This window comes from Cherax quadricarinatus, chromosome 73 (genome assembly GCF_038502225.1).
Source record: "Cherax quadricarinatus isolate ZL_2023a chromosome 73, ASM3850222v1, whole genome shotgun sequence".
NCBI lineage: Eukaryota > Metazoa > Arthropoda > Malacostraca > Decapoda > Parastacidae > Cherax > Cherax quadricarinatus.
Window position 1 is genome coordinate 2,893,124 of NC_091364.1, and position 14,426 is coordinate 2,907,549.

At 42.6% G+C, this 14,426-nt stretch overlaps 1 protein-coding gene across 3 annotated transcripts in view; it reads right to left on the reverse strand.

The window, feature by feature from the left end:
• The window catches only part of LOC128701129 (tubulin alpha-2 chain-like), a 53,700-nt gene that overhangs the window by 18,867 nt on the left and 20,407 nt on the right, over window positions 1–14,426 (reverse strand). For 2 of the 3 annotated variants that reach the window (XM_053794710.2, XM_053794711.2), the window contains exons 4-9: window positions 13,745–13,941; window positions 13,352–13,533; window positions 12,066–12,162; window positions 11,166–11,264; window positions 9,469–9,618; window positions 8,424–8,613 (exon numbers count right to left, since the gene is read on the reverse strand). In XM_053794710.2, the coding sequence (XP_053650685.1) occupies window positions 8,424–8,613; window positions 9,469–9,618; window positions 11,166–11,264; window positions 12,066–12,162; window positions 13,352–13,533; window positions 13,745–13,941 (915 nt within the window). Of the gene's footprint in view, window positions 1–3,096; window positions 3,359–8,423; window positions 8,614–9,468; window positions 9,619–11,165; window positions 11,265–12,065; window positions 12,163–13,351; window positions 13,534–13,744; window positions 13,942–14,426 lie in introns of those variants that run through there. The other variant, XM_070100539.1, reaches the window with a different exon arrangement.

Here is a 14,426-nt window from a genome sequence, read left to right on the forward strand (position 1 = left end):
ACTTTATCCTTGGAGAAAGAAAAAGGGAATATATCGGAAAACCAAACACTAACATCCGTGTGAATAAGAGATTTTAATGTTGCAGTGAGGAAGAAGATGGAAGCAGTGATGTCTGTCTTAGAGGGCAATGTGTGGTGTTAATATTATACAAAGAATTCGAAGCTTTGAAAGTAGAAGGCGCGGTGTTACCAAAAGCATAATTCAGAGGACTGAGGAGGGGTTGATGAGGTAGTCTGGGCATTTAGAAAGGAAGAAGCAAAACAGGATATATGTATAGTACGGTGTATAAATTTGGGGTGGAGGGAAGGAGGGATAGGGGGGTCGCCCCAGGAAGGGTTAGAGGGAGGGGGTAAAGGAACCTTGAACATCCAATAGGCTTGCGTGAACCTGTTTAACAGGAGTAGAGGAAAATGGTTTTTGTGACAAGATGTGCTGTTGGAGTGTCAGCAAAGTAACTTTTATGAAAGGATTCAGGGAAACCGGTTAGCAGGGCTCAAGTCCTGGAGGTGGAGAGTGTAATTTATATATTTACATATGTATAGTATATTATATAAAATATATATAATTTAAGACATGCAAATTGGTAAAGTAATTAACCTAAATAACGATAGTTGTGAATGTCACAGCACTGTATATGTATATAGTACAATACAGGGTCTCAGTTCACTATTAATATGTACTGGAGCATAGGTCTAGGTCTTAATCTTAGACTTTTGGTAGTTCTTATATTCTTGGAGAAGCACTAAACACGTAGGGGTCATACAGTGTCTGGGTAATAATACTGCATACAACTAAATACAAACTGCAGTCATGGCATATGGCTAGTGAAGTTAACTTATAATATGCTCAAATAATACATTGTACGGAACTTTGACAAGTTCTGCTGTACCGTCCCTCGAAAACTTAGGACGACTTACACAAAAAAATTTTAGGCCTTGGGGTGGCCTATACGCGAAATAGACCTATTCTCTAGTACACAGTACGAGGTTAGTCTATAGATTGCTGGTGTAAGAAGCATTAAAATTTAGTTTCAAAAACATTGTTACTTTAATAGGTTTGCAGTTTTGCAAGATTGTCTGTTATGTGACAGTTCAGTAAAACAGAAGAGATGCAGTGATGTGGCTAGAGACTAGATCAGTCTGAGGAAGGTGATGAGGTCTAGGTACTAGAGAGTACAGACGTCTTACCGAGGCTTCATCCAGTGTCTCCTCCAGTACACCTGCTTCCTTCCAGGGTTTCTTAACTGACTTGCTATTTCCCGTTTTTCTTGTTGCTGCTGCTGTTCCTCACAGTTGATGTTGCAATTATCTTGTCTGTTTTAACTTGTGTATTGTTGCATACATCTCAAGACAAATTCTATTAATTTCATACAATGTTTCACTTTCCATGATCTGCTAGATTAAGTGTCCAGGTCACGTCATGTTTACCTTCTGTTGCAAACAAGTTTTCATTAATAAGAAATCTTTGAAATTATAAGACTTTTTAATTTTTCATGGAAATAAAAATGTGCAAATGTCATTTATCAAATAATTATATTTTATTAATTGAGATTTTCTAGCTAACAAATTACTTCATGTTTCTATTTATCACACTTCACTGCACTTTTTTCTAAATTGTTTACTTATTTTGTCCATCGTTCAAAGAATTTCTAGGTCAGAGTTTGTCTGTTCGTTTACTATCGTTGCCATATTCAGTTTCAAAGAATATTTCAAGTACGAAACACATCGAAAGTTCCACACGTAATGTAATCCACAAAGTTTGAGTACAGACCCTTTTGTCATATTTCAACACTGACCTCGCAGCGGCTCTGTGCTTCTGAATGACGAGTTGCACCAAGTCTTAAAGCAAATGGAAACCAACCCATATAACCCATAAAAATCTATGTATCCCCCAATTATAGATATCAACAAATCCTCACAGAAGACAACAGGTATCACAGATCCATTGACCTTTCACAGTAACATCACTCCATCTATTTACCTATGGTCCTTCAAACCTTATTCTCTTCTCCCACCTTGACAAATCTATGCTGGAAGGGGAAGCAGGAACACTTCAGAAATGGAAGACGAGGACAAATGCAAGGAGGGAAAAATCAGAGAGCTATAGGAGAAAATCAGATTTTATGTTTGAACAGATAATGGCGACGAGATATAGAAATCATTGCTAATGCAGCGAAGGTATTGAGATAAATTGTTGATAAAAGCTAAAAAGAGGGATTCTAAAGTGGTACAGCTCTTGACACAGTACAAAACTGTTGTTGCTAGAAGCAAATGACGAGAGAAATTTAAAGTGAAACGACACACTAAGATATATACATCTGTGTATAGGTATGAATGGGGGGGGGGGGGTAGAGATTGCCTGCGTACATTATCCTATAGTGGGAGAAAACTTTCTTGGCATCAGAGTGGAAGACGCTGCCATGGTGATGGCTTACTATAGATCACTAGGTAAGGCTGAATTCAAGATCTAAAATGTAGAAACGAAGCTATATTAAAAAAACTGTAGGGTGATCTATGAACGATCGAGTGGAGATATGGTTGCATCCAGGGAAATTCGCATGACCATGTCAAGAAAAGTTGATTGAATAAACAGAAAAAAAAATCGAACAGGGCATACGAAGGCTTAACACCACAAGTAAATTATATATTAAAATATGGCATATATAAATACCTATCCGGAGTGCCTCAGGTGCATCATACTCTATATCTAAACAAATTAAAAACTTTGAACTAAAATTAACATGAAAATCATTATGGATTTGATCCATGACCATAACCTTGTTTCCACCTGCTTATATTTCCTATTTATATAAAACAAAAGTTATGTTATGTTATAGGCATAAACGTACATTACTATTGTCTAATATACTATTTTACTCTTTGTCAAAATCCTCCATAATCACTACAGTAACTACAAAGTGATACATGGCTGCAAGTGACGATGCGTTACAAGCTACAAGTGGATAGCTCTACTGTACGAATATTTAAAGACATATACAATGATAGAAACCCAGGTTAATTGGTCTGTAAATTTCGACCCCTTTTTGGGATCCTCATCATCTGTTGAAGAGGATCCCAGAAGGGGATCTAAATATACAGACCAATTAATCTCCTGAATTTGACAAGTGCCCATTATACTTTAGTTATCCATATATACAAGGAAGCGAGTATAAAGTTTGAACTTTATCTTTAATTACGTTTCTGTTAAGGATAAAGGGAGGCTGGAAGGTAAACAATACGCAGGTAAACTGAGGCAGTTTACACATGGGACTCTTCACCATCCTCTGCTGAGATACCTTCAACCTCATGATAGTCCATTTCCAAGGCAGCGGTGTCCTCTCTGGCCTCTGCAAACTCTCCTAGAGAGGCGGTGGAATTATAAAGGCAACAAAACCATGGCAGAGGTAACAAGGTAGGTATGGTGAAGATAAAAGATATGGGAATAAAATTTGTTGGATGAAAATATTAGGTAGGGTTGTGGTGATTGTAAAGAGTAGACATGAAGAGAAAAGGTCTAATGGGAGGATAAAGATGTGTATGGTGGGAAAAACAGACTAAAATGAGAGGCAAAAAAAAAAAAATATGTGATGAACACATGTTCTGTCAGTAAACAAAGAGACAATAAAGTATGAATTTATGTTTATGGATTTATTTAGTTTTCCTAATAATTTATATAACGAGTGTATATAACTGTTTAATGTAATATTTATATCTCTATAAATTGAATAATTGTGGATACAGAGTGACGGACTTAGAATCTGATGGTCGTTCAACTATATTACTTAATATTTTCCATAAAATGTCTTTTGTAAGCTTAAGACAGGTAAATTCCGCATGTCTTGCTTATCCATTTGCTTAAATTTGGTGTTTTTTTTTATTTAAAACTTGTTGTCCAGCATGGGACCATATATAAACAAACATGTCTGACTTTCACAATGGTGAACACAGGTGAGGATTCGAATCCATGTTAAGAGTATCCTGTAACTCCCAGGACTCTTGCCATGGATTCAGATCCCACTCGTTCCTTTGCATTTTCTTCTGCGAGCCTGGTCTCAGACCGAGCCACGGGGGCGTTGACCCCCGAAACCCTCTTCAGGTATGCTCCAGGTAACTCTGTGGAAGACAGGTGATGCACAGAATCTCTGTAGACAGAGGGTCAGCTCCTCTTGTCTGTCACATCCGAACTACTCACCAACACAGCCCATCGACACCATGCCTAACCCTTCTAGGGTAGGGTAGGTGCCTGAGCCCGAGCCTTTAGCTCATAAGACTCATTCCCATTTGCCCCCTTGGGGCGGGGATGGCAGACCAGAGAGGCCTAGCTTGTGGCTAGGCCTGGGGATAGTTGGTCCCAAAGATGAGGAGGTACTTGTGCCTCCTCCCATGGGAGACTTAGGTCTCAGACACTCCCTAAAGAGGGAGCCAAGGCCGGGCCACCACTTGGACAAGGCCCGGGCCGGGAGAATACCGGCTAATCTTTAACTAACTAACCAACACAGTCTATTCCAGAGTTTGACGTGACTATTCCAGAGTTTGACGTGACTATTCCAGAGTTTGACGTGACTATTCCAGAGTTTGACGTGACTATTCCAGAGTTTGACGTGACTATTCCAGAGTTTGACGTGACTATTCACTGTCTACTTCCACTCCGTCCTCTTCTGCTTTGGTTTAAAAAAAAATATGCTCTTCCTAGCCATATGTCAAAAAATAATCTTTCAAAATATTACTGATAGAAAAAAAAAAAAATTGTAATGCAAATTTTGGCCTATAGTGAATTATAGAAACCGACTTAACATTATGAAATGTAAAACTACGATAATAGCCTTGTACTATAAATATAATAAACAATGATAAAGTAATATAACTGATCGACACCATGCCTAACCCTTCTAGGGTAGGGTAGGTGCCTGAGCCCGAGCCTTTAGCTCATAAGACTGTCATTCCCATTAGCCTCCTTGGGGCGGGGATGGCAGACCAGAGAGGCCTAGCTTGTGGCTAGGCCTGGGGACAGCTGGTCCCAAAGATGAGGAGGTACTTGTGCCTCCTCCCATGGGAGACTTAGGTCTCAGACACTCCATAAAGAGGGAGCCAAGGCCGGGCCACCACTTGGAAAAGGCCCGGGCCGGGAGAATACCGGCGAATATTTAATAATAATAATAATAATATAACTCAAAAGTAATTATCTATCTATACTACAATGCGTAATGAGAGTAAACAGTGAAAAAAAATGTTCCAAAATCTGTTTCACAACCCTTATATACCAGTAAGTTCAGAAACAAAACAATGGCCAGATGCGCCATAACGAAGAATAAAATAGGAAAAAATCGAATCACTCTTAATTACAGTTATATTTAAAGAGGTCTTTCGAGCTATTTAATTGCCATTATCATTATTTTTATAACTATGGGAAGACGACTTTCTCACACAGTGCCTGGGGATGGGACTTTATCAGGATTCGGGGAAGAGGGAGCTCCATTTCCTTGAACCAAGAGCTCTTTCCCTAGGGAATGATCAACTATGGTCTGTACCATCAGGAACATTCCACAATCACCAAGAACTTTCAAAAAGTCACCTCATTCCCCATCTTTTACAAAAGATTTACAAAGTAGTAATTTATTTTCGAGTCTTATCCTGTCGGTCTCACAGGAATAAATTTAACTCAGTTAAGATAACTTTACTCAGTTTTCCTAATTAAGCTAATCAAGACAAAAGTGTTAAGGTTCCAAGTTAATTACCCATCATCGCTCATGTTAAAGATTACCCAACCACCCATCATCCTGGTTAATGTCCAGTCAACCACCCATCATCCTGGTTAATGTCCAGTCAACCACCCATCATCCTGGTTAATGTCCAGTCAACCACCCATCATCCTGGTTAATGTCCAGTCAACCACCCATCATCCTGGTTAATGTCCAGTCAACCACCCATCATCCTGGTTAATGTCCAGTCAACCACCCATCATCCTGGTTAATGTCCAGTCAACCACCCATCATCCTGGTTAATGTCCAGTCAACCACCCATCATCCTGGTTAATGACCAGTCAACCACCCATCATCCTGGTTAATGTCCAGTCAACCACCCATCATCCTGGTTAATGTCCAGTCAACCACCCATCATCCTGGTTAATGTCCAGTCAACCACCCATCATCCTGGTTAATGTCCAGTCAACCACCCATTATCCTGGTTAATGTCCAGTCAACCACCCATCATCCTGGTTAATGTCCAGTCAACCACCCATCAGCCTGGTTAATGACAAATCAACCACCCATCATCCTGGTTAATGACCAGTCAACCACCCATCATCCTGGTTAATGTCCAGTCAACCACCCATCATCCTGGTTAATGTCCAGTCAACCACCCATCATCCTGGTTAATGTCCAGTCAACCACCCATCATCCTGGTTAATGTCCAGTCAACCACCCATCATCCTGGTTAATGACCGGTCAACCACCCATCATCCTGGTTAATGACCGGTCAACCACCCATCATCCTGGTTAATGTCCAGTCAACCACCCATCATCCTGGTTAATGTCCAGTCAACCACCCATCATCCTGGTTAATGTCCAGTCAACCACCCATCATCCTGGTTAATGTCCAGTCAACCACCCATCATCCTGGTTTATGTCCAGTCAACCACCCATCATCCTGGTTAATGTCAACCACCCATCAGCCAGTCAACCACCCATCATCCTGGTTAATGTCCAGTCAACCACCCATCATCCTGGTTAATGTCCAGTCAACCACCCATCATCCTGGTTAATGTCCAGTCAACCACCCATCATCCTGGTTAATGTCCAGTCAACCACCCATCATCCTGGTTAATGACCGGTCAACCACCCATCATCCTGGTTAATGACCGGTCAACCACCCATCATCCTGGTTAATGACCGGTCAACCACCCATCATCCTGGTTAATGTCCAGTCAACCACCCATCATCCTGGTTAATGTCCAGTCAACCACCCATCATCCTGGTTAATGTCCAGTCAACCACCCATCATCCTGGTTAATGTCCAGTCAACCACCCATCATCCTGGTTAATGTCCAGTCAACCACCCATCATCCTGGTTAATGTCCAGTCAACCACCCATCATCCTGGTTAATGACCAGTCAACCACCCATCATCCTGGTTAATGTCCAGTCAACCACCCATCATCCTGGTTAATGTCCAGTCAACCACCCATCATCCTGGTTAATGTCCAGTCAACCACCCATCATCCTGGTTAATGTCCAGTCAACCACCCATCATCCTGGTTAATGTCCAGTCAACCACCCATCATCCTGGTTAATGTCCAGTCAACCACCCATCATCCTGGTTAATGACCAGTCAACCACCCATCATCCTGGTTAATGTCCAGTCAACCACCCATCATCCTGGTTAATGTCCAGTCAACCACCCATCATCCTGGTTAATGTCCAGTCAACCACCCATCATCCTGGTTAATGACCAGTCAACCACCCATCATCCTGGTTAATGTCCAGTCAACCACCCATCATCCTGGTTAATGACCAGTCAACCACCCATCATCCTGGTTAATGTCCAGTCAACCACCCATCATCCTGGTTAATGACCAGTCAACCACCCATCATCCTGGTTAATGTCCAGTCAACCACCCATCATCCTGGTTAATGTCCAGTCAACCACCCATCATCCTGGTTAATGACCAGTCAACCCCCCATCATCCTGGTTAATGACCAGTCAACCACCCATCATCCTGGTTAATGACCAGTCAACCACCCATCATCCTGGTTAATGACCAGTTAACTACCCATCATCCTGGTTAATGTCCAGTCAACCACCCATCATCCTGGTTAATGACCAGTCAACCACCCATCATCCTGGTTAATGTCCAGTCAACCACCCATCATCCTGGTTAATGACCAGTCAACCACCCATCATCCTGGTTAATGTCCAGTCAATCACCCATCATCCTGGTTAATGACCAGTCAACCACCCATCATCCTGGTTAATGACCAGTCAACCACCCATCATCCTGGTTAATGACCAGTCAACCACCAATCATCCTAGTTAATGACCAGTCAACCACCAATCATCCTAGTTAATGACCGGTCAACCACCCATCATCCTGGTTAATGACCAGTCAACCACCCATCATCCTAGTTAATGACCGGTCAACCACCCATCATCCTAGTTAATGACCAGTCAACCACCCATCATCCTGGTTAATGACCAGTCAACCACCCATCATCCTGGTTAATGACCGGTCAACCACCCATCATCCTGGTTAATGACCAATCTATTTTGCTTCGTGGAAAATCGACCGCCTATCATTTTGGTTCGGGATTACTCAACCACACTTGCGTCCAGTCCAGGACGCTCATAACAGGAAGCCTCATTTATAGTAAATTACTGAATGAGGTGGTCAGAGCCACACCCTCGCACGTTAGTGATGCTTATGTCTTACCTTCTTCCATGCCTTCTCCAACATACCAGTGTACAAAGGCTCTCTTGGAGTACATCAAGTCAAACTTATGATCGAGGCGTTCCCAGGCATCTTTGATAGCAGTAGTGTTGGAGAGGGCGCACACAGCTCTGTCTATCTTAGCCAAGTCAGCGCCAGGAACAACAGTCGGGGGCTGGTAGTTGATTCCCACCTGAAACACACATGTCTAATAGAGGTTCAGTCAAATACTAAACTTATAAATGCTCTTAGGGAACCAGGTAATGTTCTACAAAGGTTGAACTGCTGAGTCAGTGAGTTTCAATCATCCATTGTGCTATTTTCCTTCGACTGAAACTCCTTTGCAAGTTGAAACACCAGGAACCCAACTCTTTACATGGATAGCTGGTATTATTTCCTGTACAAGGACTCACCAACTATTCTAATTGTTACATACGTGAAGTGGGAAGGCATCTATCAAGACAGGACAAGCAAACGGCATTTTTACAGCACCGGGTTTAATATATAAAATAACACCCAGCAGAACCGAGAGGTTTTAGAATTTTGTTACAACAGATGCTTCTCACTAAGGCAGAAAGATCCCAAGCATAAGGAGCACCTTTATTCATGCAGTAGTAGTCTTGCCAGGAGTGCGCAAACGTCTCATTTCTCATAAACATCTAAATCTTTCAGAGTGCATGCACTGTATTTCTCATCTCCAGGAGTGCAACATTCCCACCCATCCGGGTGCTGGCACTGCGTTTCCCACCTCCTGAACCAAATCCAGTTACCTGGTTCCCCCTAAATCACACCAACAGCAGTCATACAACAAAAACCTTATAAAACCACAATACTGTAAGCAAGATAAATAAAAGTGTAATACGAAATCTAGTCTCGTACCTAGAGATGAAGACCAGATCTACCTGGAGTGAATTACCTTTGTAATTTGTCCAGCTATCAAAATTTGAGGTCTAGTCCCTGGACCCATTATGTACCTCTATAATCTTTTGACTACCGCCCACAGGATGGGTATGGGGTGCATAATAAACATTAAAAAACTAAAAACTACCTTAAAACCCGTCGGGCACCAGTCAACAAAGGTGATATTTTTCTTCGTACGGGTCTCGGCAATGGCGGCGCTGACGTCTTTCGGAACTACATCACCGCGGAACAACAGACAGCAGGCCATGTATTTACCTTTCCTTGGGTCGCACTTCACCTGTAATTAGAGCGATATACCTATACAGTAGAATAATCTAGCGATATTTTGTCAGTGTAAAATCTTCAAGATATGCAAAACGAAGCAGTGAGTTGCAGAGAGGGAAAGAATTTCAGTTCGAGACTATAATAGGTAACTAATTATAGCAATTATATTTTAATAAACTGGGGTATACAATTAATATAAAACTAATTAACATGATTGAAATACTTTAAAAATGTTTCTGGTTGTGCAGAGTATTCCAAATCAGCCTTAAAATTAGCATACAGATATTGAGAAATTGTTTTAATTTATATTAAAGTGCTTTTGAGTCTTTTGAAATGTGACCCACAACATCGACACCATGCCTAACCCTTCTAGGGTAGGGTAGGTGCCTGAGCCCGAGCCTTTAGCTCATAAGACTGTCATTCCCATTAGCCCCCTTGGGGCGGGGATGGCAGACCAGAGAGGCCTAGCTTGTGGCTAGGCCTGGGGACAGTTGGTCCCAAAAATGAGGAGGTACTTGTGCCCCCCCCATGGGAGACTTAGGTCTCAGACACTCCCTAAAGAGGGAGCCAAGGCCGGGCCACCACTTGGACAAGGCCCGGGCCGGGAGAATACCGGCGAATATTTAATAATAATAATAATGACCCACAAGATCGACACCATGCCTAACCCTTCTAGGGTAGGGTAGGTGCCTGAGCCCGAGCCTTTAGCTCATAAAACTGTCATTCCCATTAGCCCCCTTGGGGCGGGGATGGCAGACCAGAGAGGCCTAGCTTGTGGCTAGGCCTGGGGACAGTTGGTCCCAAAGATGAGGAGGTACTTGTGCCTCCTCCCATGGGAGACTTAGGTCTCAGACACTCCCTAAAGAGGGAGCCAAGGCCGGGCCACCACTTGGAAAAGGCCCGGGCCGGGAGAATTACCGGCGAATCTTTAATAATAATAATGACCCACAAGATCGACACCATGCCCAGCCCTTCTAGGGTAGGGTAGGTGCCTGAGTCCGAGCCTTTAGCTCACAAGACTGTCATTCCCATTTGCCCCCTTGGGGCTGGGATGGCAGACCAGAGAGGCCTAGATTGTGGCTAGGCCTGGGGACAGTTGGTCCCAAAGATGAGGAGGTACTTGTACCTCCTTCCATGGGAGACTTAGGTCTCAGACACTCCTAAAGAGGGAGCCAAGGCCCGGGCCGGGAGAATACCGGCTAATCTTTAATAATAATAATAATGTGACCCACAAAAACATATAAATGATCATAATTTTTAAAGGGGTGGACCGGTAAGCCAGCGGAAGACCTCGGTCAGATGACCCTAGAAGCAACACAAACCCCAGTGATAATCCAATTGTCAACTTCGTAAATCAAGGAACGAGTGAGGGTCTTGAACCCATGGTAAGAGTGTCCTAAAACTCACTCGCCAGGGGTTCAAATCCCACTCGTTCTGAGATTTGTTTAAGAACATAAGAAAGAAGGAACACTGCAACAGGCCTACTGACCCATGCGGAGCAGGTCCATTTACAATCGTGTCATTATGATTTAGCGAGTTGTAACTTGAGAAAATACATACCATCTGGTGGGAAGTGTCGAAGCACTTCGCAGTTATAGACCGAACATCAAAGTTCTCGTGGAAGGCATTTTCTGTAGACACTACAGGAGCATAAGTTGCCTGGGGGAGGAAATGACAAGAAATTTCAGTGTCTAAGTCAATTTTTTTTTCTCTAAAAACTAGATAACCAAGACAATAAATTAGACACTTGTGCAACATTTGGCTATCTTGTTGCACAGTGTCATTTATCAACTAGATCAAATGCTTTTCTTCAAGTGGACTACTGTAGTATTAGCAATAAACTGCAATCTTGCAGATATAGACCCCAGGTCCATATACCGTACATATAATAGCAAAATAAAACAAAATATCAGTGAATCAAGTATGCTAATTAGGTATGATAGTTGAAATGTTACGGTATATACAAAAACGCAGAGGCAAAAAAAAAATCATATTTAAATTGAATTATGAACAGGAATCTGTTATATTAAGAACACAGTTATAATCACAACCATATTTTTAAAAGGGTGGAGGGGTAAGCCAGCTGAAGGTCTCTGCCAGATGACCAAAAGCTCCAGCTGTGGGTCATTATATGACTAAGACCCGCGTCAGGAAACACTTGTCCTGTTTCCTGACAAACCTTATACCTACCTAGGAAACTACGATACTCTAGGATACTAGAGTGTCCTTCTTCACACTGGAAGAATAAATGAAAGCAATTTACAAGAGGACGTATTAAATCTTATGGATTGGAAATTTATACACGTTTTTAATAATGAATTAATCAGTGAAAGCAGAACACGAGGAGACAACTGTTCTTTATGCTGTAATTACTTGGTCACAGCTACTTCAGTAGCATGCACAAGACGTAAAGTGACGTTCCAGAGTGACGTTCCAGAGTGATGTTCCAGAGTAACTTACCAGTGGAAAATGTATCCTGGGGTAGGGCACCAAATTGGTCTGGAATTCCGTCAGGTCAACATTGAGGGCTCCGTCAAACCTAAGCGAGGCTGTGATACTGTAAAACAAAAGATTGATTTATAAGGTTTAAAGCCGATCGACTGGACAAGGAATACTGAGGCTACATTTAACCCGTACACCACCAGTCAAGAATACTTTATCCCCCATAAATGGGACCAAAATGCAATCTTAGTGCGTACATTAGTAGACACACACGCATCTCTCTACGTGTGTATTCTGCATTACAAGAACAGTCTTAACTAGTGCTGTATTAACCTGTATGAGTGTAAGACGTTGATAAGACATGTGCAACAGTTATCTTTATTCCAAAACGTTTCGCCTACGCAGTAGGCTTTTTCAGTCTAATACAGAGGCAGCAGCAGAAGTAATAGAGATGTAATCAGTCTATCACACTTGAAGACGTGGTTTTGGTGTTATAATTACCGAAGAACGAAAAAAAAAACGATGTTAATGTTTACACAGACAAAATTCTCATTCAATCGGTTTTCAGTGTAGGCCTACCAAGCTTACCAAGGTTCTACTGGTTCTAAGTCAAGTTCCAAGAACTCTCTGATCCCAGCAATCTGTGCTTGCCAATTAGCCAGATGACTGGAGGCGATGGATGCAGATCGCTGGGCTAAAAGCTTGATGAATCTTCCTGGGTTGAGAGGCCAGTATCAGTCAATGAAATGTGACTCATTTCAGATGTTTCGGGAAGGTTTCCTCCATAGAAAAAGCCTCATCTGTATTCATCAGTCTATGGTAAGTCTTGATTATCTTCGTGCACTACCTCGTTACCATGTTCCAAAACACCTGGTTACCATATTGGAGATCACTCGGTTACCTTACTGGAGATCGAACCAATTGTCTTTCTTACCTGGCGTTTACCTGGAGAGGGTTTCGGGGGTCAACGCCCCCGCGGCTCGGTCTGAGACCAGGCGTCATGGTGGATCAGGGTCTGATCAACCAGGCTGTTACTGCTGGCCGCACGCAAGCTGACGTACGAACCACAGCCAGGTTGGTCAGGTACTGGCTTTAGGTGCCAGTCTAGTGCTTGCTTGAAGACAGCCAAGGGTCTTACTAGATATCACTCTAACTTACGGGAGACCATAATAATGCAGACCATGATACAACTAATTTACCACAACCAGATACCATTAATTTACCACAGACTACTCGGCTACAAACTGACCAACACATAAGAGACCACTCTCCAATCGTTCTTAAAATTAACTCATTTGCCATACCTGGAGACGACCTGGCCAATCATGCGGTTGAGATTGGTGTAGGTAGGTCGTGTGATGTGCAGCTCTTTCTGACAGAGGTCGTAGATGGCTTCGTTATCCACCATGAAGGTCACATCTGCGTGCTCCAGCGTTGTATGTGTGAACAGTATAGAGTTGTAAGGTTCAACCACTGCCGTCGAGACCTGTCGACGTTACAGAGAGCTAATTTGCACATCCCATCACCTGCCTGCATGTTTGCAGTGATGTTTAGTAGTTTTAGGGAGACAAGTGGTGAGAAAGAATTGTGGAAATGAGCATTAATAGAGAAGTTTCGCCTATGGATAGGCTTTTTCAATCATTGACAACAGAAACCTACATGAGACAGCAGACCCTACCTGAGGCAGCAGACCCTACCTGAGGGGCGGGGTAGATAGAGAAGCAGAGTTTGGATTTTTTCCCGTATTCGAGGGAGAGGTACTCCATTAAGAGGGAGCCGAAGCCCGAGCCAGTGCCTCCACCAAAGGAATGGAAGACGAGGAAGCCCTGGAGACCTGAACACTGATCCGCCTGTTTCCTAATGCTCTCCCTGACGACATCCAGCTGCTCCTTACCTGTGGCCAAACACAATAACCTGTTACTTTATTTAAAGTCAAACATTTTCCCTTGGGGTAACTGATTCATTTAGAATCCTAAGAGAGTTTTAGAGTAATGAGCACTGTGGCTTTTATCATGTTAATGATGGTAATACGGAGAAGCCGATGAATAAAACGCATGTGCAATACCTGGGTATCTATTGTTGATACGTCTCGCCTGCTCAGAAGGTTTCTTCAGTCGAATATGACAAGAGAGAGCGGGAGTAATTTTGAGACGATCAGTCCCTTAGTCTAATACGTGATCAGTCCCTCAGTCTAAAGAGAGGTGTGCAGTCAGACCTTGTATAGTGGAGCGGAAGTGAGGTGTAGCAGCTGGAGGTGACTCCACAGGAAAGTGTGATCCACTAGTGGAAGTAGGTCATGTCTAGCACTTGTATAGCAAAGAAGTTGCATATAGCTTCCTCTGTACCAAGATACCATAGTGTTAGTGTCTCAAGTGTTAT